The sequence below is a fragment of the Cyanistes caeruleus genome, chromosome 6 (assembly GCF_971803275.1).
Source record: "Cyanistes caeruleus chromosome 6, bCyaCae1.hap1.1, whole genome shotgun sequence".
In the NCBI taxonomy this organism is placed as follows: domain Eukaryota; kingdom Metazoa; phylum Chordata; class Aves; order Passeriformes; family Paridae; genus Cyanistes; species Cyanistes caeruleus.
In genome coordinates, this window is record NC_141706.1 from 47,104,359 (window position 1) to 47,128,234 (window position 23,876).

The 23,876-nt window shown below is 46.6% G+C and overlaps 2 protein-coding genes across 3 annotated transcripts; one reads left to right on the plus strand and one right to left on the minus strand.

Moving 5' to 3' along the window:
• Positions 1 to 1,384: 1,384 nt before the first annotated feature.
• On the minus strand, positions 1,385 to 15,979 carry VIPAS39 (VPS33B interacting protein, apical-basolateral polarity regulator, spe-39 homolog). Of its 2 annotated transcripts, none has more exons than XM_023927759.2 (20): positions 15,473 to 15,979; positions 15,279 to 15,371; positions 14,711 to 14,810; positions 13,278 to 13,421; positions 12,234 to 12,272; positions 11,809 to 11,873; positions 9,848 to 9,904; positions 8,852 to 8,944; positions 8,160 to 8,193; positions 7,621 to 7,723; positions 7,505 to 7,532; positions 7,271 to 7,344; positions 6,673 to 6,748; positions 6,247 to 6,381; positions 5,703 to 5,744; positions 5,216 to 5,305; positions 4,731 to 4,817; positions 2,985 to 3,074; positions 2,566 to 2,670; positions 1,385 to 2,295 (listed from the first exon to the last, which is right to left on the minus strand). In XM_023927759.2, the coding sequence occupies exons 2-20, from the start codon at positions 15,369 to 15,371 to the stop codon at positions 2,275 to 2,277; spliced, it is 1,476 nt and encodes a 491-aa protein (XP_023783527.1). In that variant the 5' UTR covers positions 15,473 to 15,979; the 3' UTR covers positions 1,385 to 2,274. The 2 variants fall into 2 exon arrangements, with proteins under 2 accessions (XP_023783527.1, XP_023783526.1); XM_023927758.2 differs by having other exon boundaries at positions 15,279 to 15,390; positions 15,473 to 15,519.
• AHSA1 (activator of HSP90 ATPase activity 1) lies at positions 15,582 to 22,642 on the plus strand. Its single transcript, XM_086893490.1, has 9 exons — positions 15,582 to 16,053; positions 16,396 to 16,586; positions 16,765 to 16,847; positions 17,521 to 17,638; positions 19,252 to 19,340; positions 19,683 to 19,817; positions 20,580 to 20,681; positions 21,230 to 21,281; positions 21,695 to 22,642. The coding sequence occupies exons 1-9, from the start codon at positions 15,974 to 15,976 to the stop codon at positions 21,865 to 21,867; spliced, it is 1,023 nt and encodes a 340-aa protein (XP_086749616.1). The 5' UTR covers positions 15,582 to 15,973; the 3' UTR covers positions 21,868 to 22,642.
• Positions 22,643 to 23,876: the final 1,234 nt, after the last annotated feature.

Here is a 23,876-nt window from a genome sequence, read left to right on the forward strand (position 1 = left end):
GGTTCTGAAATGACATGGTCCATTTTTCTAGAGGGGAGGGATGGAGGTGTCAAGGCTGTACACAGTGACAGGACAAATGACAGCAGATGGACAGCATGTGTGACAGGAGGCAGCAGCAGAACACAATGTCCTCCAGGCCACCAGCTGAGCATTGTTATAAAAGCATGTAAAGCTCTGCTTCTGCAGGGCTACTGCACTAAGCAAGGACAAAGGGACTCAGAAGTCCAGGAGACAGCAGAGCTGACCAACCAGCACCTCTAGGCACTGGAACAGAATTACCTGTGCTCTGCCACATGCAGGTGATACAAACCACTGCTACTAGACTATTAGCACTGCCTGCCTGCCCAAAGTGCCACAGAGGGATTTTGGTGGCTGCCCATCACTGTTCTTACAAAGCAAAGGGTAGCAGCAGGTGACATGAAGGAATAAACATGCAAAGAGATTAGCTGCCTGGCCCAGTCCTTGCAGGGTGATTTAAAGTCTTTAGCTGAAACAGCTGAGCCTTGGGATCTGGTTAGTTTTTGAGATCTATAAAAAGCCCTGTTTCATTTCTTCCCTGAGATGATTAGAAAGATTTTATTCCAAACATCTCCCTGGAGGACCATTCTCCCCATTTGTCTTATCTAAATTTATGCAGCCTGCGAAGGACTTCTATTTACTTAGTTAGTATGAGCAACATAAAATACAAGCTGTATTAGACTTGTTACTATTAATTTTAGCATCCCTCACCTAAAATGGTTCTAGATCAAGGGCAACCTTATCACTTTGTCCAAAGGGAGTGAAGAACAGGACCCAGACTCTCTTCAGTGGTGCCCAGTGATGACAAGGGGTACTGGGCACAAACTGAAATGTGCTGGTCCATCTGAAGGAACAAACCCACCTTTTACCGTGAGTGTTGCCAGAATCAGAACAGGTTTCCCAGAGAAGCTGAGTCATCTCCAGCTGTGATGATACTGAAAACCCACAATAGCCACAGTCCTGGTCTGCCTGTTCCAGGTGATCCTGATAAAGCAGGAGTGGACTAGATGATAAAGAGGTCCATTCCAACCCAAATGGTTCCATAAGAAAAAAGACACCAAAAAAAAAAAAAAAAAAAGTTCACAGTGCAGCAGGGAGGCTAGAATCCAAATCTTGTGTTCGTGTGACCCCCTGTGGCAGCAAACTCCTACAAACTCTCCAAAATTAATTCATCTGTGATGATGGCACTGAAGGTGTGAAATAAGGTATTGCTGCAAGCAATGTCACTCCATGGTGACATGCACTGTGCTTTTCATAACATTAAAAAACATCCTGCAACTCATTTTGTGGGAGGTGATAAATTGCTCAGGATTAACACACAAGAGTGAGAATATGCTTAGTGGGGGAAGGAAGGAAACAGCCCAAGGAGAAAGAGACAGCTTTATTTACAGAATTGAAGTGAGGTCTGAAAGGATGAAGCCAGCAGCTGCCTGAGGAGTTATGTTTCTAAGAAAGTGCATTTCAATCCTTCCTGGCATAACACTTTCTGAGAAAATAGCTGCTGGGGCCAGCAGGTTTGTGTCAACTGAGAGAGGTCCCTGCTTGCTCTCCATCCAACCCATAAGGCCTCTGACCACCTCCACACTACGTCTTTTCCTGGTAAAGGGATCTTCCAAATGCTGTGGAGTGCTAGCAGAAGGATACTTACTGGCAGAGGTTGCTGTCCTGGCTCTCCAGGAGTTCACACACCTCTTTTCCTAGTGTGAGCCAGAACAAACAGGAAAAAAAAAAAAAAAGTCCAACTGGTCCTGGTCCTTTCCCCCAACACTTTCACACAGGAAGAACATGGTCCAGGTAGGTTTTACTCCAGCCACAACCATGATTAGTGATGCACAAGCCAGCTTGACTGTTACAGGGACTGGTCAGCACTGTCTGGTGGCAAGACTCCAGAGTGTGACTGACACGCTCCTCTTGCAAGAATAAGCCCAGGCACCACCCAGAGCAAACATTCATCTTGCTGTGCCCAGCAACTTCCCTCCACACACACAAGAGATGCCTGGCTTACAGCCACATCAAAGATTCCAGAAAGAATCAACCCTGATGGATCAGTACCACGGTTTCACCAGCTACATTTTAGTAGCTGTCTTCAAGCAGCCTGAACGTCACGGTCCCACAAGCCACGGGCACCCACTGTCATCAATGAGCGTTGATCATGCAATGAGTAGTAACGGAGCTCCTCTGTTGGCACTGGACTGGGTTTTGCTGTTCTCTCTTTCAGTGACATGGTGACAGCCAAACAAGCTGTTTCACAGGTGTTCAGTTCTTCCACCGGATTTGCTAACAGAGAGAATAAGACATCATTAACAGCAATGCTGAACACAGAGTCCTAGGGGTCAACTTAGTGACTCCCAATCCCTGACAAGCACAGCTATGGCCAGAGCGTGCCATTTCTATCAGTATAACCATTCACTCCTACCCCAAATACAATACCAAACAAAAGATTTGCTTCCCAGCAAAGACAAAGTATGTAGGACAGCCATGCCCCTACACCTAACCTCTATCTGTTTCTGGTAAGAGTGTCTGGAAGAAAGAGTAAGCATTTCATACCACATTGCTGAGAATGCTGTGTATCTTCTCTTCTTCTGCAGAGCCCCGCTCCACCTTGCATTTATATGCTGTCAGCTGGATACGATCCTTTAGATCCCGGTAGGTCTAGATAAAAGGCAAAACCAACACCCAGCTGAGAGAAAGGGACACTTCCATGGTTAGATAGTGTCCTGCAGATGGGCAGGGCAACTCTACAATCCCCCATCCAGCTCCCAACACAAAACAATTTCACAGCACAAATGCTAGGAGCCACTCTCCTGGCTCATGGACTTCTACTGGGAACCTTATAAGTTTTCCCAGGCCACAGGGATAAACAAACCCCACCAGGCACATGACAGAAGTGGCACAGGGCAGAGAACAGAAAAGCTAGAGAGAAAAAGCAGGCCTGTGACCCATCTCTTCACAAGGCAGCAGTCTACCTCTATGACAACATCATGGCACTTGTATTTGGTAGCGAGGTTCAGCCGGGTCTCTACATCTTCCACCAGGCGCACATACTCCTGCAGCACCTGTGAGAGACAGAAGAATGTCTCAGCTCCCTTCTACAGGTATATCCCATCTCATTTCCTCACCCCAGTCTCAAAATATTTCAAGGCTGCTGGTCACACAGACTTGGCCCCTTCCTTGGGGAACAAGTGACCTCAACAAGACTGTTCAGGATCCCAGAAGCTTTGCTTACAAAACTCAGAATCACAGAATAAGCCAAGTTAGAAGGGACCCACAAGGATCATAGAATCCACCCCCTGTCCCAGCACAGCAGCATTCACAAGGGTCAGAACACGTGCCTGAAAGCATTGTCCAAATGTTTCTTGAATTCTGTCAGGCTTTATTCTGTGACCAGTTCCATGGGGAGCCTTTTCCAGTGCCCAATCACCCTTTGGGTAAAGAACGTCTTTCCAATATCCAACCTAAACCTTCCCTGACACAATTTCAGGCCACTCCCTGGGTCCTGTCACTGGTCCCCCCCTCCTCTTCCCCTCACAAAGAAGTTGTAAACTGCAATGTGGTTTTCCCTCAGGCTCTTCTTCTCCAGGCTGAATAGACCAAGTAATCTCAGCTGCTCCTCATACAGCTTTCTCTCAAGGCTCTTCACTATGTTCATGGCCCTCCTTTGCACAGTCTCTAATAGCTTTATAACTTTCTTAAACTGTGGTGCCCAAAACTGCCCCCAGCACTCAAGGTGAGGCTACCCCAGAGCAGAGCAGAGCAGAGCAGAGCAGAACACTCCCCTCCCTTACCCAGCTGGCCATGCTGTGTCTGATGCCCCCCAGGACAGCGTTGGCTCTCCTGGCTGCCAGAGCACTGCTGGCTCATGTTCAACTTGCCAGTGACCAGAATCTATGGTGCTGCTCTCCAACCTCTCATTCTATCTATACATGCCAGATGCAGAATCCATCCCTTGCTGAACTCCACTTAATTTTGATGGTTGTCCAGCCCTCTAATTTGTTGAGGTCTCTCTACAGAGCCTCCTTGACTTCTAGGGAGTCAACAACTCCACCCAGTTTTGGATCATCTATGAACTTGCTTAGTATCCCTTCCAGTCATGCATCCAAATAATTTATGAAAATGTTGAAGAGCACAGGGCAGAGGATGGAGCCCTGTGAAACCCCACTAGTGACCAGTCACCAGTCTGATGTCACCCTATTCACTGTAATCCTTTATGCCCAACCCATGAACCAGACGCTCACCCATCTCATCATTTGTTTATCCAGCTATGTGCCGGACATTTTGGCCAGAAGGATACTCCGAGAGACATCAAAAGCTTTACTGAAATCCAAAAACACTACATAGAGTGGCTTCCCTTGATCAACCAAGTGGGTTACCTTGTCAAATCCAATTTCCTTTTATGATATTTCATTTCAGTGCATGGTAAAATTATGGAGAAGATTATTCTGGGAGGTATTGAAAAACCTGGAGCACAACACAGTCATTGGTCACAGCCCCACAGCTGTCCCTCCTGCAGTCAGAGCTAGGACCCAGCCCTCAATACCACCCACACCTTTTGTTGATGCATGGGCTGCTCAGCTGAGTGCTGCACCCACCTGGTGGAGTCAGAAGATCAGCAAGCTTCTCTCACTTCCAGCTAGGAAGCAGCTCACCTGAGGAGTCACTCATACACCAAATCCCAAAAAAGAGCAGAACATAAGCAGGGGTTCCTGGCTCACCTGCACGGGAGCATTGTTCCTCTGCAAGATCTCCACCACCCGGTGGAAGCCAATAGGTGCCTTCTTCTTGGTGTAACCCAGCCAGTTCTGAAATGAGAACCAAACCTATGTCAACTCAAAAGGACAATCCCTCCAGCTACAAGAAAATGTGTTTTTTCTCCCAGTGCCAGCAATGTAATCCACAGCCACCACACGCACCCCACGGCAGAGCCCTTCGTGCAGGGGCTGGGCACGGGCTGGCTGCAATCCCTTTGGTAACAGAACTCAGAGACAGCCCCCTTCTCTGACCTTATTGCTGCAGCCAAGCCAGCCCAGCAGAGGTCTTGGGCAGGGAGAGGAGGAAAGTATTGCAACACCCTGCAGCAGAGGTGCTGGGCCTTGCTGGAATAAAACCAGTCTGTCCAGTAACTCCAGAACAAGCCAGCTATCAGTAGCAGACGCCAGTACTTGGGACTGTGTCCCCAGCAAGGCTCTCTGCAGCTCACCTTGGTGGTGAGGAGGGCATCCACATCACCCCAAGCCCGCAGCTTGGCACGGGCAGCCAGGGCAGTCAGCACATACTGCTTATCAGGAATCTGCAAGGCAGAAAGCTGCAGTAAGACCAACAGCACAGCTCAGAAGGCCTGTGTGGGCTGGAGATGAATGCCCTCTGCCCCAGCCCTAGCAGGACCCACACCAACACCCACACAAAGAGGCAAGATGCTGCCTCATGCCACACACAGCACCTAAGAGAGTAGGAAGTGGTGATTTGCAAGTGCTGCTGCAGACAGGGTACATCCATTGAAAATCTCCACATGGCTCTCACTTGCCTTTCTGAGACTCCAGAAGGGCCCTGCTCAAAAAGTATGCCATGGTCCCCTCCCTAGCTCAGTGCTGAGCCTCTCATATTCCTCCTACTGAGCCCCTTTCATTACATAGTTTGTCTGTGCATGTTTTCAGCTAGTGCTGACAAAACAGGAGAGACTCACGCACCTTAAATGTTTTCTTCAGGTTGGTGGGGCTGCTGAACATTCCCTAAAGAAAGGAGACAAGTCAGTGCAAACTCAGAAGGGCAGGCCACAGCAGGGGTTCATATAATACAGTTGTATTATAAGGCATCTGCCTTGCACAGAATCAGTCTTCTCAAGATTTTACTGCTTTTTGCTCATGTCAGTACCACAGGAGGAAGCAGCTGACAGAAGAGAGCAACTATCCCATCCCACCTCATTAGCTCTCTGGTCCAGCTTCCCTACATCCTCAACTGGTGCACCTCCAGCACTTCCAAGACCAGTTCCACGCACCTCAGCCTCATGGGATTGACAGTGATTTCTAGGAGGCAACTTCCTGACAAACTGTGCCAGGTTGAATGTCTTAGAGCACAAAACTCCAAACTAGTGCCAGGGGACAAAGTCTCTCTGAGGGATAAAATAAGATCTCTCTTTCCCTTACTCTCCTTAACATGCTGCAGCTTGACCACCCTACATCTTGAGGGCTACAAGGACGAGATGCAACCTTATCTTCACCACATCATCCGCACCTCAGCCTCTGTGTAGTGGTAGAAACAGGAGTAGAAGAGGGTGGTCACTAGTGGCATGTTGAGGATTGAAGCCTTGCGAGGATATTTCCGAAATAGCTCTGACTGCCCAGCCGTCTCCAAGTGCCGATCATTAGCCTGTGGAATCAGGAAGACAGACAGGGTGGACGTGAGCCAGGACAACTGCCTGTTTAGCTGTGGGATAGAGACCTAGAGAGATTGTTGTGACAGCAGTGTGCAAGCATAGCCCCAACATGCTATCAAGTCTCAGATCTGGTATTTCACACGTGCCTGGCATAGCAGCCTGAACAGCAATTACAACTACACTAGCCAGAACAGGCTGGTTAGATCCAATGTAGTGAAAGTTAGGACCAGCAAGAGATCTCACAGGTAGTCCTAGCCATCTCTTGACCAGCAGAGATTTCATACCTCAATAATGATCTGTCGCTCCAACAGGGTATAATGGTCTTGGATGTGAGAGGTATCCTCAGCTGAAAATGGCAGCCTGGCCAGACATGAAGGAAAGAAACACTGTGACCAGCTCTTAAGTACAGAATCCTTAATTTGCTTCTAAGTACACTCAGCAGAAGTTTTTTCCCTACCAAAAAAGTTCCCATTCTTCCCAGCTTGAATGGCCAGTGAGTACTCATGTTCCTGACCCACTGCCGTCTCCAACTAGAGAGGCTCCAGATAAACATTACATGGCACATCTCATAGAACAGCCTAAAGTGGATGCTACCAACTTCCTCAAGTGCTCAGGCACTCTGACTTCCATTACAATCTGAAGGGTCAATGATCAGAAAGTCCCTTGAAACATCTTTCCTCCTGAATAGGTGATCCCCACAAATTATTCCTCTCTGGTCTACATTGTACCAAAAACTCTACTCCCACTCCTCACTAAGGGAAAATCAACATCAGCTCTCAAACCACATAAGCCATGCTGCTGGCACAGAGGTCTAATTTTCTTCTCTACCACCTTCTGTGAAGAATCCACATCCCTCCCCTGCTATTGCATTTTTTTTCTTACCCAATGCAACCTTTCAGAAACTCCCTCCTTTTTTCTACATCCTGGATGTTCAAATGCTCCCGGTACTGAGACAGCTGGAGGGAGAGAGGAAAGAAGCAGTCTCTTCTCATGGATTTGGGAGATACAGTATTCCAGAGGGTGAAATGGGGATGAAAAGCTTTTGCCTGATTCCCACACACTCTGCAGCCAGCCCCTCCCTGCAGTAAGGGAGCTTATGCTCCTGGGAATACTCACAGCAACTTCCTCAGTCCTGTCTAAGAACCTGCAAAAGAGAATTAGCAAGCATTACCTTGGAGGCAGGTTCCTAGCAGTGTGCTCAACCCTGCCACAAGATGGATCAACAGCCTCACCTGAGCAGATCCAGAAGGAACTTCTGCTCACCCATCTCTCTGAGGAAATGGATCAGATGGCACAAGGCCACCTGCCGCACCTCCAGCTCCCGAAACAAGATCTCTGCAAGGGAGAGAGTTTATGTACAGGTGGGTAAAGTAAGATAGCACTCCCAAGCAGAGGGGATTTAGCACAGTGCATGGAGTTGAAAGTCACTGGCAGGATTCAACGACTTTATCCCATCTCAAATCATAGTCTTGGCGGCTGGAGCACAGAAGAGCCCAATCACTGAGCTGATAGCTGAATTCACAGCCGTGTACTACCTCTACAGATTCATTTTCATTCATCCCATCACCACCATCTACCACTGCTTAAAGCTCCTCTTTGGAGCCTTTGCAGGTATCACTATCCCCCGCCACCCACACTACACTTGCCACTAAAATACTTCATGCTTAGTAAAAAAGCAATATCCCAGAGGCTTTTTGTATTTTGCACCCAATGAAAGGATGATCCCCTCTGTCCTTCACACACTACAGAAATCCTGGCCAGTCACGCTCACCTCTCCTTAGCGTCCGTTTCAGGAATATCAGGACCTGTGAGCACAGACAGACAGCTCAGAATTAAGACAGACAAACAAACAGCACACTGGTCAAGGCCTAGAGAAGCTTTTGCAAAGGGCCTCTGAAAACACAGCTCTTACAGCACTGAACTTAATTCTGGTACCCACAACACCCAGAACAAGCAGTGAGCCTAGGCCACAGCTGCCGATTCTTGCCTAAGCTCCTATTCTGGAGTTTAGATGAGTGAGACCAAAATTTACAAAGGAAAACCTTTCCATGCAAAATCCAAGGAATTAAAAGACCTGGATGAAGAAAGCTCTGACACAATCCCATTTCCTGTCTGATACTTTAAAAGCCAAAAAAACTGGTGAGGCCCCAGATCCTAAATGCCAGGTCCCAGATCTTCTGTGCTGCAATGAAGATTAAACCTTGACCTTCAAAAAGTAGTTGCAAAAATCTGTAAAGCTGATGGATCAGATTCCTTGTTATTAACATCAGTTCTGCAGAGTGGCAGGAAAGACAACAGGAATACAGAATTTCCCAGTCTTAAGCTTTGACATTTTCCAGTAACTGTTTGGTTTGAACTAAAGAATACTCCCTAGTCTTACAAAAGAGCTGACTGTATTCTCACAAGCACTCTCTGTGGGGCCACCCAGAAGTCTCAGCCCTGTATGGCCCCAGAAGGACTCACAGCTGTAATGACATTCCCATCGTGCCCTGCCACAGCTTCATCCAAGAGCACCAGCTTGTCCTGCAGGGAGCGAAATCTCTCTAGAGAGCAGACCTAGAGACAGAACAAGAAGAAGCAGGCATGTGGGACATAAGACAGTCCTCAGGCTGAACCCAAGGTATTGTTTATTCCTCTCCCGTAAGCCCTTCAGCAACATGAATAACCACTCTCCCAACGAGTGGAGAAATTGTCATTTGGCTGAAACCACATGCTGCATGATCCTGGAAATCTGTCCACAGGGGTTGCAGTCAGCCCTCATTACTGCCCAGTCTAGGACAGCAGACAACATACATTCAGCACAAACACCCCTGTAAGAACTATACCACAAACCACTAGCCCTGACAGGAGGAGGGAACTCTGCAGGCCTCTTTCCTCAAAGGAGAACAGAAAAATAGAGTCATAACTTTCTCTCTTCCTCTTGCCCCACCATCTGCGACCTCTCTCACCTTTTAGCTCACCTCAGCTTTTGAGGATACACATGCAGAGTGAAACCACAATCTCCCTATGTGTTCACTGCACACTAAGGCAGCTGAAACTAAGATTACAGCTCCAGTGAAACTATTTCTGTCTTCCTCTCTCCATTTGCCACTAACTGAGAATGGAGATAAAGCCCCACCCCCTGAGACTTTTAAAATAAACCCAGCCCCAGGGAGCAGAAAGGGTAGAAAGGGACACAGCAGTACAGATACCTACTGTCAGAGCCTTGCTGAGGGGACAACTCAAGTAAACAAAGCAACAAAACCCTGAAGTTCTGCTGCTGCTCCTGAGCTAGTGTGATCCCAGCACTGCCACCTGGCAAAGTAACAGACATGCAGACCACCATCCCTGCTAGGTGCTGCAAGCAACACAGATCCTCTCCTTGCTCCCAGAACAGCCAGGAACACAGGAAAGTGTAAAGCATTTTGGGACCACCCACCCTCAATCTCTTACAAGCAGGTGAGAGTGCAAAGTCCTTACCTTGCCCCTCTGCATTCGCCTGACTGTATCTTTGGGGCTCCAGTCACTGCTGTAATCCTGCCACAAGAAAAATACAGCACTCTTAAGCCTCAGATAATTTCAGCAGTCTCCAAGCTGCTTTCCACTTCTGCTGCATCAGTCATGGCCCACATGTAGCTACTCACACTTACCACTCAGCTGCTCCAGGAAAAGTGTTAGTAGGATGTGTATGTACATTTTGCAGGTGCAAATGCTGAGCCCTAAGACTCTGCATATGCTGGTGTGGAGGGAAGCTAAAGGCTCATATGTTAACACAGGCCTTCTATTGCCTCAGTACGGTCTGTTATCACATTCTTTATAAGAAGTGCATTGCATCAGGTTGTACTCCTTGCAAATTATGTTAATTTCAGGACAAACAAAATACATGCAAAACAGACTAACCCAAAACTGAAGGGCAAGGAGTCAGTTTCACATTACAATTTAGACAGACTTCTGCTGGTGAGCCTTCCACAGCAGCATGGAGAACACAGGGACAAACAGACTCAGGATAAAAAATGATGGTGGCCTGAGCCACTCCTAACTCACACACCATAAAGTCATCTAGGTCTCTGTGAGACCCAAGCCAGTGGTTGCAATTCAGCTTTCTGCCTCCAAAGGCCTAGAGAAAGGGAGCAACAAGAGCCAGCTCTGAGGACACTGAATTTTAAATCCATTGAAGATTTATTGAAAGCCCAAATCTAATGATGAAAGGTCCCAATCCTATTAGGGAACCTCTACACACGAGTCTCTCAAAACAATGTATAGCTGAGTGTCAAATATCCTGAGCACCAGGGTTCCCTCCAGCACCACTGATTAGAGGCAGCTTCTCAGCTGTTAGGACAACTTCAAACACTGTCAGGACGCTCATCAAAAGCTGCCACTAACTTTCCTTCCTTTGTTTCACCCCACTTACACCACCCCATTTAAGAGGGGTGTATAATCCTTCTCCTTCCTGTTTCACTGCTCCTGCAGGCCCAGAACACAACATAACAGGGCACTCCTGCTTCTCCTGCTGTGCTTTGAGGAAGTGCTCTGTTAGGTTATATCATTAATAGCTAATTGACAAAATACCCCAACCTGGGGATGATCAGATGGCCCAGGACAGGTGGACCATGAACCCCAGCAGCTCCAGGATGCAAGTGCCAGCTACTGGAGGAGACTGGGTTTGGGATTCAGCTACAAAACAAACCAGATGTCTAAGACCAGCTGCAGGAGGGACCCATAGAGAGTATGCATGTTCCACCAGTAGAATTGGTCAGACAGAAAGGAAGCTCAGGATCAAGCTTGAGTGTTTCCTGTATGTGTCTATTCATAAAGGTGCTGGATTCTGTCTGTGTTAATCCATGCAGGCAGCTGAGTTAGTATCGTGCATGTCTGTATCTGTAGGGAATATGGGCTCAGTCCTGTTACTGCCTGGACCTAGGGACATGAGACCACAATCTCACACTTAGTAACAGGAATCCACCCAGTCCCAAAATCCTCTAGATTCTCCAACACCTATCACTGCATATCTGGTAGACAAACATCCCTGGCAATTGGAACACTGCCTCTGAACAACTCCCTCTGTGTTGTCCCAGTGATTCATGAACAGGAAATTTCAAAACTTTCATATTTAAAAAAATGTAAAAACCACATGTGATGCCAGTTTATCTGACCCAGCATGAAAGCAGCTTATAGACAAACACTACTTTGAAATCCTTTCCACAAAGACTGCTGGGCTATTCAATAAAAGGAATAACCAAAACCAAGACCTCCAGCAAAGTTACATACTTCTGAGCAAAAGCAGAGAACGCTTGAATTACTGCAAGGCTGCATTTTGCAGTTCCCTGTCCTATTTCCTGCATTGCCCTCTTCTGTCTGAAACAGCAACTAATCACTTCCCATGAAACCAGTAGAGTAGGAAGTTCAGTAATCTCAGCATACAACAAGCACAGGCTGCTCACCTTGTACTCAGCTTTCGGTCTGCGCAGCTCTGGGGCATAGCTTTTAACTCCCGTGTCAGTGAGGGCTGAGAGGGAAAGGCACAGATGAGTAGCACATGAAAATCCTGATTCACATGCACCTTCAAACCCATCCCTTCCTTGGTTTTCATGGCAGAAGACCCAAACTTAAGGACCAAATGGCAATACAGGATTACTCTAGAATTAGTTGTCAGTTGTACATAAGTAATTACCCCAAACCATCATGCCAATTATTTAATTTCTTTTAGGAAAGAACCACCCATGACTGAACTTTCAGACAGCACATGATTCCGTTTCCCTTTTTGCATCCTAAGGCAGATGACACTTCCCTTTTTCTTTTTTAGAAACGCTTTTGGTTCATGTAAATCTGCACCCCTCCCAGAAAGAGGCAGGGACCCAAAACTTACCATCTGAGAGGGACTGAAAACTTGGGAGTTTGTTCCGTCCTGAAATAAAAACAGTGGTGAGACACTGTCCTGCACCAGCAACATCTCCTGCACAGGGAACATAAGCCTAGACTACAAGGCCATTTTACTGCAGCTATGCCCCTGTAGAATAAGCCACCCTGTACAGTGATGCACACTACACCAGCACAGCTGGGGCTCACCTGCTCACATTCTAAGGTATTTAAGCTGTCTGTGGCATTGCAAACCATATCACACTCCATCTCTATCTACTCTCTTGGTGCTGAGGCCAGGAGAGGTTAGAGCCTGAATTCACTCATCTACTTGTAGAGCAGAGGCTCAAGCACACAGCACTGCAACACAGGCCTTGGAAACATGGACAGCTCCATCCATCAGGGATGCAATTTGGATCCTTTTTTTCATCACTTTATTGTCAAAGTTGAGAGTCAAAAAACACCCCAGAGAAAGAGAGACAAAGTCAAAGCTGTTTTGTTGTCTTGCTGTGAGAAAATAGAGCTGAACTATTGCAAGCTGTGTATGTTTGACCACGGTCTGCTGCACAGCTCCCCCCATAACCAGCTATGCTGCCACTGCTGCTATCATGTGTTTGCTGAACCAACACCAACAGTAGCCAGCTGAGCTCCAAATAAAGCATAATCAATCTGTCCTCTCTAACAGAACTGAAAATCAAATGAGGGCTACATGGGTCAAGCCAGTCCCTTTGCAGCCTGCTCTCTTCCACCAACCAAACGGATTGCCACACAGTGCTGTGCTCTACTTTGCTGTTCTTTGGAACCTGGATTTTAAGAAGCCATAATCTCCAAAGCCCCTTCCCACTCCACAAAAGCATGCGATCTACTGCACAAGACAGTCTTCAATTTCTGACCAGTGAGCAATAAGCAATACACTTCCACTCTGAGGAGAGATCGGAGCTTCCCTGTCTTGCAATACATTGCAGATAAAACAATTTATGTAAGATAACACAATTGCCCCTTGACAGTCTTAAGAGAAAACACATTTGCCAATACAGTATATAATGAACCTCACCTTTGAACAGGCTGCTTAGAGAGTAGGAAGAAGCTTGTTTGGGAAGAGCAGCATAGGAGGAAGAGCCCTTCTGTAGGCTGGAGTCTCGGCCATCCAGGGAACTAGTGCTGCCAGAGGCTGTCTCTTTGATTGACCAGGAGATACCTGTGTGCAGACAGGGAATTTTTAACCACGGAAGAGTCTGTAAAGAATGATCTGGCACAGCAGAAACATTACCAAGTGTGTGCTGGTCAGTTCTGCACTAGCACATCTTGGTAAGTCTGATCCTAAGCACTAAGTAGAAGCAGAGCATCTCTTAATGCAGAATCCCACTCTCATGTAATTCTGTTTGTTAAGCAGTGGCATGTTGTCCTCCAGAAAAGGCTAGTTTCAACAGCATTGTACAGCTGGCTATGGCTTGATTGAAAGGAATACATAGACACCTCCACCATTATCACCCATTACATTGGGGATAAAAGTATAAATAAAATAAAATGCATTGTTCTAGAAGTACAAAGCAAGACAGAGAGTCTCTAGCCTACCTCAAACTGCAGAAGCCTAAGAGGATGCTTTCCTGAACACTAAAGACTAAGAGTTTTCCTTCGCACACAGACAAAACAGTTCTCAGTGTGCACATGCTGCTGGCAATAATGCCTATGTCTCCCTCCTGCCTGCTCAATACAGTTTCCCCTTGTTTTCACACAGCTGCACAACACACTTATTTTAGGATCAGGACAATAGACAAAAGAACACAATAGGTAGAAAGACCATGGGTGGGACAAGAAGGCAGAGCGAGGAGCTATAGCAAAGGACAAGAAGATCAGTCTTCGAAGATACTTTGGGTAATCCATATGTAAATTTTCATGGTTTGACACTGGCTAGCAAGTGTCACAATTCTGTGGGTCATGAACTCAAAAAACACAGCATACAGCATTGTGTGTGGGCCATGAGCTCACTCCCATCATCACTAGAACCACATCTGCTTAATGTTTACACCTCCCTTTCAAATTTCTAGTGTAGGAGTCATTCTATAAACACACAATGAACCTTGGATTATCTCCTTAAAGTGCTGTGGGGTAAAAACACATAAACTTTAAATAGTGCCACTTCAGGCAGTGATGTGAAGGAACTGATCACCTAGAATCTCACAGGCCACCTGAACATGACAAGTATTAATCCATAACCTCCAAAACACCTGCTCTGAGCTTGGCTACATATTAGAAAAAGTGAATTCCCTCCACTTGTCTGCACTCTCCTTTTTGACACAATTTGGGCTTCTGCTCACCCTCTTTTCAGTGGATCTGCTCAGGTAAATCAAGTAGTTGACAATGCGACCTGGGAGACTAGAGTCAGATTAGATAGCAAATAATATTCCTGACTTAAGTAACTTGACTTAAACAGCAATTTTAAACCCCCTCTGTCTCAAAGATAATTTACAGTACTTCTCTACTTACTTCCCACCGGTTCTCCACTCCAGCTGACCCGCTCAAGGTCGTCATCATCATCATCGACAATATCCCGAAGGCTATTCACTGCCCGTTTGGATTCCTTTAGCTACACACAAAAGAGTGACCTTGCATAAGGATCATCAGCATTGTAGAATGCACTTTGTTTCCTATTACCATCAAACATCTCCCAAAGAACTTTGCATACAGTTTCTTCAGCTTCCATTGCTGCTTGTCAGGATGGTATTTTAGTCCTGTAGCTATGCAGCAAACATAGTAGCTCTTCCTCACCACTGCGAACCCCAAGGACAGCTATATGGACACTAACAGCTCAACCAGCGGGAGATGCAGGTTGGTGCGGGGGGGAGAACCACGTCGCAATGAGATTTTGGACTGGCTACTGTGGAGAGAGAGATGGGAGCCCTCGGTACCCTCCTCAGGGGGCAGGAGGTGACAATCCACCTACAGAACATCAACTCTCCGCGACGTGCAGGGCCGAGGCCTGGGCTGGGATGGTTACGGGGGCTCACCCGACGAGGGTGTCTTATCGCCAGTTCCGCGGCCGGACCCTCCCTACCTGCGAGAGCTCGTCATCCTCATCGTCAAAGGTGAAGGCCCGGAACTTGGAGCTGTGCCAGTACTCCTCCTCGTCCGCCCGCACCCTGCTCATCTGCAACGACACCGCGCGGCTGCCTCAGCAGAGGAATGGAGCGGCTGCCTCGGTGGTATCACCACCCCTGGTCCTGGTCCTGGTCCCGGCCCCTCTCTTACCTCGCCGCCCCTCCCGCGGCAGCAGCACCGGCGTCCTCACAGCAGGGCGGGGCAGCCGCGCGCGGGGCATGCCGGAATATGTAGTTCTCACACAGGGCGCGGAGCGGCCGCTCCTCCTTCACGCACTACGACTCCCGGCGTGCCCCGCGGGACACTGGCGAAGGCATTGACGTGCCTTCGGACTACCAGTCCCAGCGGGCTGCGAGAGCGGCGGTGCGGTGTCTGGACCGACCCCCGGGATCGGGGCTCTGGGAACTGTGGGCTGATTCCGGGAACTGTGAGCCGACTCCGGGAGCTGTAGGCCGGCGGGGACGGGACGGGAGCACCAGCTTTAGCTGCCTGCGGCCCTGTGGAACCAATTTGCCGGGCGGAACCAATAAGCCGGGGTCGCGCCGCGGGGGCGTGCCGGAAGGGCCCTCGGCGGGCGGAAGGCGGGAGGCGGCGCGGCGGTTCTAGCAGCTTCCACGGGCGCTCGGAGCGGAGGCGGCAATCCCGGTCCCGATGGCCAAGTGGGGGGAGGGAGACCCGCGCTGGATCGTGGAGCAACGGGCGGACGCCACCAACGTCAACAACTGGCACTGGTGAGCGGGGCGGCTGCTCCCAGACCCACCCGGGAGGCCCCGGGGGCTGCACGGCCGGAGTCGCGGGCAGCGGGGCGGCCTCCCGTCCCCTCCTCGCGGGCTGGTGCTGAGACGGGGGGTCCGGGCTGATCCTCTGGGGCGACCCCCGGCTCCTGCGTGTGTAGGGGGGTGCCCGAGCCGAGGTGTGCCGGGGGAATGCGTAGAGATGGTCTGGGGAAGAAACCTGTGTGTGTTTGTGCTGAAGCGGAGCAGAGACACGAGATCGGGGAACACTGGATAGTCCCAATATGTGCTGTCAGCGTGGCCTGTCCCAGATTCTCACCCCGCTCGGTTTTCCTGCAGGACGGAGAGGGATGCCTCCAACTGGTCCACGGAGCGGCTGAAAGCTCTCCTCCTGCCTGTCAGGGTGGAGGGTGAGGAAGGGGCGTGTGAGGTGACAGAAGTGAGCAAACTGGATGGAGAGGCCTCCATTAACAACCGCAAAGGGAAACTTATCTTCTTCTATGAGTGGGCTATCAAGCTGGCATGGACTGGTGAGTGAGGTGCATCCTTCCTGTTTCAAGGTCAGGTTCAGGTATAATACCAAGAGCAAGGATAATTATCTCATCTGGGAAGTAATAATAAAGGAGAGTAATGTATTTTGCTACAAGTTTGCTTTGAGAACAACCAGAGTAAGAAAGGTTGATCTGAACTATATAATTATAATCGCAGGCACCTCAAAGACAGGAGTGAAGTACAAAGGTTATGTGGAGATTCCTAATCTCTCGGATGAAAATGACATTGAGGAAGTTGAGGTAAGTACAGCTGGATGTATGAAGTACTCTAACAGGAATAGTCACAGCATTAATATTTCCTTCCCTGTTACCTTTCTTGGAATGTTTGTATAGGATTTTTTTTTCTGCTAGAGACTGCTTAAGTTAATAGAATCAAAGAATGGTTTGGGTTGGATGAGATCTTTAAAGGTCATCTATTGCCAACCTCTTCGCTATGAGCACAGACATCTATCACTAGACCAGGTTAGTCAGAGCTCCATCCAACCTGGCCTTGAACACATCCAGGGCTGGAACATCCACAGATTCTCTGAGCAACCTGTTTCAGTGCCTCACCACCCTTAGAGTAAAGAACCAGAGTAAAAAATTTCTTTCTAATTCTTAATCTAAATGTACCTTTTTTCAATTTAAAACCATTATCTTTCATTCTGTCACTACACTCCCTGATAGAATCTCTCCCGCATCATGCGGTACCTTTATCAAATTAATTCCTGTCTTCTAGATGCAAAGGGCTCTGTAGCACAAGGTATTTAGGCACATAGGTACAGTACTGTAGGCTGAGAGAGATGAAATGTAAGATGTATAAAACTGCAAGGGTGTTTATAGAAGTTTAGCCAAAGTCTGTGATGTTGAATTGAGTAACAAAAGAAGCGTGCACATTTGGCCTAGTTAATGAATGCTTGTCTTTGTTGTTTAGATCCTTGTCAGCCTTGCTAAAGATGAGCCTGACACTAACTTGAAGACCTTAATGAAGCAAGAGGGTGCAAAGAAAATTAGAGATGCAATGAAAACTTACATCAGCACTCTCAAAACGGGTATGTAACTGAGATGGAGAAGTGCTATAGGAACCAATATGTACTAATTCTAAAGAAGGAATGAGGGTGAAGAGAGGAGTTGCTTGCTCCATCTCAACAGAGTGGTGTCAGAGCAATAACATTAATTTTGGGAAGAAGCATTTCTGGCTCTAGACAGTATACTACAGCCCAGAAAGGTTTGTTTTCTTGATAATGCAGTAATAAACAGTACTTTTGAATTTATGCTTTAAAACTGAGAATGCCCTTCATATCCTGAAGCTACAGAGAAAATGAAAGCCAGTAAAATGTGTTGGCTACCCCAGTGATATAATCACTGCCTGTGGCACAATCTGGCCTTCAGTTTGCTTACTTTCTTGGAAGGTGATATCTTCTCCAGTTTGTGGTTTGTTTTTGTTGGGTTTTTTTTCCCTCTTGCCACACTGGTAAAGACATTTAGTGTTACTTGGACTTTAGAATAACTGATGTCTGGAAATTGCTCTGCAGGTTTTGTTGGTGTCTTTTAATGAGCTGTCTCAGCATCTGGATCAAATTTATTTTTTTTAAGTTAAATCTGAGTTCAGCAGTTGGAGTTAAATCAATGTGTTTTGGTTGAGTTTGGCTTTCCTCTCAAATATAGGCTGGGAATGCTACAGTTGCTTTTTATATCCATTTACTTATATTACACTACATGTTCTAGATGCACTGGGTACAAATTGCTGTTTTTCCAGGATCAAATTTCTCTACTCTTGTTTTTATTTTTCAGGCACTATAGTGTTCAGGCTGGGAGATGCAGTCACCCAGTGAAAGATAAGAATGCTAATCAGAAAAAAACTGTATGATCTTGTGGGCTGCAATAAATGTGAATAAGTGGGAACCAAGTATTGCAGGATACAGGTTTATGCACATATGATAAAACTCTGCTTTTTAATGGAACTCTTGCTACTCTGAACAGATGAAGAGGAAGAAAAAGGAGAAAAATGTTGTATAATTGGTAAAACCAGAAGTTACTGAGGTAGAGAAAAAGCAAATGTAATTCTGAATGAGGCTGAAGGTTCTAATGGAGTTACAGAAGGGCTAGTGCTGCTGGACAGGGCACTGGCAAGGCTTGCCTGACTTCCCATGTGTTGTCCTGGCATCTGGTGATAAATCAAAGAGGGAGTTAGAAGTTACTATTGTTTACTGCAGTGATACAAGAAATGAAGAGCCATTGTGAAAAGAAATGGAAAAGTTTGGTTTGGTGTGTCTAGGCCAGCCAGGCAAAAGTTTTTTACGTGTTTGCAATTTGTATTAGAGAGTGAGAGAGGAAAAAAGCTATCTAAGTCTGAGACTAACCAACATTAATGCAAGAGCAGCATGTAGAAGATGGTATGTCTACGCTGCAAAGAGGAGGTGACTTCCTAATTGTTAGTGTAGGCAGGTTCTGACATGGCCTTTGGTGGAGAGTAGTGAGGGAAAGAATTAAGTGCTTGTAAAAAGAGGTCTGTTTACTTTTTCTAAAAACTGTTTCAAGTCATAGATACTAGCAAGAGCAAGGGGGAAACCAGGAAGCCATTTTTGATTGTGTATTTCAAAGTACAATCAGAAAGTTTACTTGATCTTTCATTGGTTTCATGGGCACATTCCTGTCTTTCCAGAATTCACCCAGGGCATGATTTTGCCCACAGTGAATGGTGAACATATGGAAACAGCACCTCAGGTGGCTCCTAAAGCAGAAGACCGCAAGGTAAACAAAACTGCAAACATGCTTTGGGATCAGTGAAGAAAGGTACACTGTATTAGATTCCAGGACTTAGAGGAGCAACCTATGTTGTGTGTAGAATATATACATTCGGGAATTGGCAATCATGGAATAGGTGTGACTGTTTCCATTGGCAGCACATGATGTTTCTTCCAAGCAAAGTGGTAAATCTCCTTTTTACATTTAAGTATGGTTGTGTCTGATTGCATCTTTACCAAAAGCCTTTGTTTTTCCCCTTGGATATGTGAAACATTTGTTGATTTTTGGTTTGGGGTTTTTTTTTTTGATGAAAAATGTGTTATGTGTTTGATTTCCTTGTTTTGTTAGATGGCTGCCAAGAGCAGTACTGCCACATCACAGTCCAAATCCATAGGAGTCAAGATCCCTACCTGTAAGATCAGTTTGAAGGACACCTTCTTAACATCTCCTGAGGAGCTCTACCGGGTATTCGTAACTCAGGAGGTAATGCCTGGCTTGTTCTGGAAGTTGTTCTTTGCATATAGGAGGCTCTTCCTAATAAGCTTTTTAAGAAGTTCTGTAGGACACTCACAATCCATGAGAATGGAATAAGAAAGCTGTTCTGCAGAGTAGTTGCTGAAAGCTTGTGTGTGCATCTTTTCACACAGTTGACAAGAGGGGATTAATGCCAACCAGAAGCAAGTTCCAGACAGCTGTCAGCACCTATGTGTAGGTGTATCCCTTACTGCATGTGGCCAGATCACTTGGTATTTACAGTTGTGTCCTTCTGGTTTGTTTTTGTTTTTTCCTTTTAAGGTTAGGGGGTATCAAAAGTGTGCTTTGGAAATAGTTTCCACTTTTATGCACGCTATTATACAGTTTAGGATGAGAGAGGAGCATTGTATTATTATTTAAACATGGTCTTACTCTTTTGTTCTTCCTGTTTTGATGAGAAAAATGAAAAAGAAAAGCATATTTTTTTCTTAGTAGGTTTCCTTAAGAAATCAACAAAGTAAAATCACTGTGACTCAGAACACTGCATAGCAGTAGAAAGCTGGAGGTTCTTTTCCTTGGGCAGGTGAAATGTTGGTGTAGTGATAAATGGCTTTTCTGGCCAGGGCAGGGGTTTTGTCTTTAGCTGAAGACCTTACAGTATTGACTTACCTCTTCTTCCAGAACTTTTGTAGCTGGGTGGGAGGCTTTAGGCAACAAGTTTTCAGGAAGATAATGTCAAGTAATACAGGTCTGCTCCTGAATTCTTTTCAGATGGTCCAGGCTTTCACCCACGCACAAGCCACCTTGGAGGCCGATAAAGGAGGCAAGTTTCAGTTGCTGGATGGCAGTGTCACAGGAGAGTTTGTTGACCTAGTAAGTACTAACAAGTTCAGGTGTATCTTGCACAGAGGCAGAACTGTTATCAGGCTGTAACTTTTTATCAGTTCCATTACAATGCTTCTGTTATCTAACTGTGGGCTCTACCTGGTGCCCAATAGTTATCTATAATTTCTGTGGCTATTGAAGCATTCCTAGTAGTGTGAATTAATGCATGGCACTTCAGTCTGGGGAGAAAATGTAGCTTCCAGTCATAGATCTCCCCTGTCTTTGTGTGATTTTACTTACAGGGGTTGGAGGAGTGTTAAAGATAGTAACTCTTTTTCTCTTTGGCTCAATTGCCACTTAAATCTTCTGGACAGGAACTCTGTCTCAGTGTTTGGGACTGTACTATTGCATATCTTTCTAGAAGGGGATTGAAAAGAAAAGGACACTTAAATCTCTTCCCATCTGTGTGTGTGTGTGTGTGTGTTTCTTAAGGGATCTCTATGGCTACATTGATATCAACACAATTTTAAATGCTTTCTATTAGACTGCAGGATTTACAAAAAATTACTACTCAGTTTTTTGTCTCCCTTTTCAAGGTTCCTGAGAAGCAACTTGTTATGAAATGGAGATTTAAATCTTGGCCAGCTGGTAAGTAGTCCAGCCTGTCTTTGAAGGATACCAGCCCCATTTGCCACACTTCATTGTGGCTCATGATCGGGGAGCACGCGATGTTTTGGGAGCTGCTCCAGTGTTTTCCCAGCTTCCTATCCCACATTATCATGTGTGCATCTTCAGCCACTGTGTAGAGAGCACTGACCAGGTAGGAAGGATGAAGTAGCTGCTTGTGCAGCTGTAGTTGCAACTCCTTCAAACTGCAGGAAGAGGGAGCCCTCTCCTAGCTGTGTTCCTAGGGAAGGCCTACAGCTGCCGTCAGTAGACCCTCTTGGGAAGGACCTCCAAGAGTCTTAAGTGCTGCCCTGTGAAAGGAGGGGCGGAGCAGCCTATGGGGGCTGTATGTACTGCACTACACACTGCTGACAGACTTGCTTTGGTTCCTCTAGGGCACTTTGCAACCATTACCTTGAACTTCAATGACAAAGGTGGCGAGACAGAAGTGTGCTTGGAAGGCAAGGGCATTCCTGCCAGTGAAGAAGAAAGAACAAAGCAAGGCTGGCAGCGCTACTACTTCGAGGGCATTAAACAGACATTTGGTTATGGTGCCCGCTTGTTTTAATACTGATTGCTGGGAGGCTCTGCCTGAAGACTCTGCCACATGGACTGATACATTTCTCGCCTGTTCCTTTCTAATCTTGGCCCTGCCGCTGAGTAAAGTGGGATGACAGGTGATGAGGAAGGCCATGGAGCAGCACCATTTTCAGTCCCTCACTGCTTTGTGCATGTCTTGTGCTGCAGGGGATTCTCTTACATGTACATACTTCTATTGCTAAATAAACCTAACTTAAAAAAACTGTGGAATTTGTGTCCTCAAATTGGCTTGAGTTCAAAGGGTTGGGCAATAGGCTGAGGGAGGGATCTGTGTGGAAAAACACTGATCAATGAGGATTGCTGATGCCAATGTGATTTACTCCTCACTTCTGGGGGAGTAGAGAGCATGAGCTTGATGCAGTTTTTAGTCTGAGCAGCTGCTCATTTTCCCTCTGCTTTTGATCTGCCGCTAGTAAATGTTTCAAACCCTTCCCATTTTTGAAGGGATCCATGATCCTGTTCAAGCTGTTCCTCTTTGCATATCCCATTCAACACAATTGTTTCTTACACTTCCACTGGTCTGCTCTACAAGAACGACAATCATGCAATCCACTGCTAGGGAAACTCCCACCTACAGAATGGTTCTTGAGGGTTGTGGGGCCCAGGGCCAGCTACTGCCAAGAGCTTCAGGCCAAAGCAAACTTTTGTCTGTTACAGAGTGCAGTACTTTTCGCTCATCATACTTCAGCTATTGCTTTAACTGGTCAGGAAGAAAAGAACCTGCTTGTTCTCACCTGCTAATATGTTAGCTCCTGGAGCTGTCTTCTAAAGCAATAAACTTGTTTATAGGAGGGGTGAAAATCTGATCAGAAGTGTCAACCTGCTTAACCTCAAGGGTGACAGAAGTGCTTGGTTTTCTTTCTGAGGCATGAGCTGCTCTTGGATACTTTGTTTTTCTCTTACTGCATCCTGCAGAGCACCTCTAGTAACCTAGAAGAGAGTAATGTTACTGGGTGAAATTTACTGGTTTGGGGATTTTTCTTGCTTTTTTTTTTTAATTTTTAAAAATCTGAATCATATGTGGTAGCTGTGCCTTTAATAAAGGAGACAGGAAAAAACTTAAGTACCTGTTTTAAAAAAAACCCTGAATGTAGTTGTTTGAGTCTCCTTTTAAACTAGAAAAAGGATTCTGCCTGTTCTCACTATTCCAAAGTGCTGAAGTATGAAATCATCATAACGCATGTACAGACAGACATCAAGAAAGTGGCATGGAACTTAATTCTGTAGTGTGTACTCATCCCTGAGCTGGCCTGTGAGAGCAAAGGAGGCTGTACAGAGGCAGCTGTAGAGATGGTAGAGCTTCCCTGTGCCATGCAGGGCTGTCTTCCCTAAAGCACTGTCTGGCTGGGAAAATGGATGCAGCTATTTTGCCAGGATTTTTGTGCACAGATGAGCTAGGATATGCACCCAGTAGTGGGTGGGTAACATGATGGAGCCACACTGATCTCACTGGACAGCCTGTATGCTTGGTCTTCTCTTTGGGAAATCCTGAACACAACATAGGAAACATTAAACAGCAGAGCTAGCAAGTGAGTTCACAGCCAAAAATTTGGTAAAAGAAAAGCAAAATTATTTAAAAACTGAAGAAAATGAGCTTGTTCTAAGTCAACTTGAGACAAACGTGACAGCTGAGTTGCGATGTCCTTGCTGTGCTTCGGCAGCTATGCCGCAGTAGCAGTGCTCGCCTGCTGCAGGCTCTGCTGGCACAGCTGGGCCAGGGCAGCAGAAGGCAGGCCCTGCTAATCACCTGCTGCTGGAAGGTTAGGAAGTGGGACAGGAAGGCAACTGAAGTGGAATTTTAATTGCCTTCCTTTCATCACAAGCAGGGTTTACTTCAGGCATCCTGCTGCTACTCTAATAGGGCACGCTTTGGCCTCTGCCAGCAGCCCACATGCATGGGGCTCATGGACTCAGGGCTTTGCTCAGAGGCCATTTGAGGGCTCTTCCAGCAAAACTGACTACCCTGAGTTATGCTGG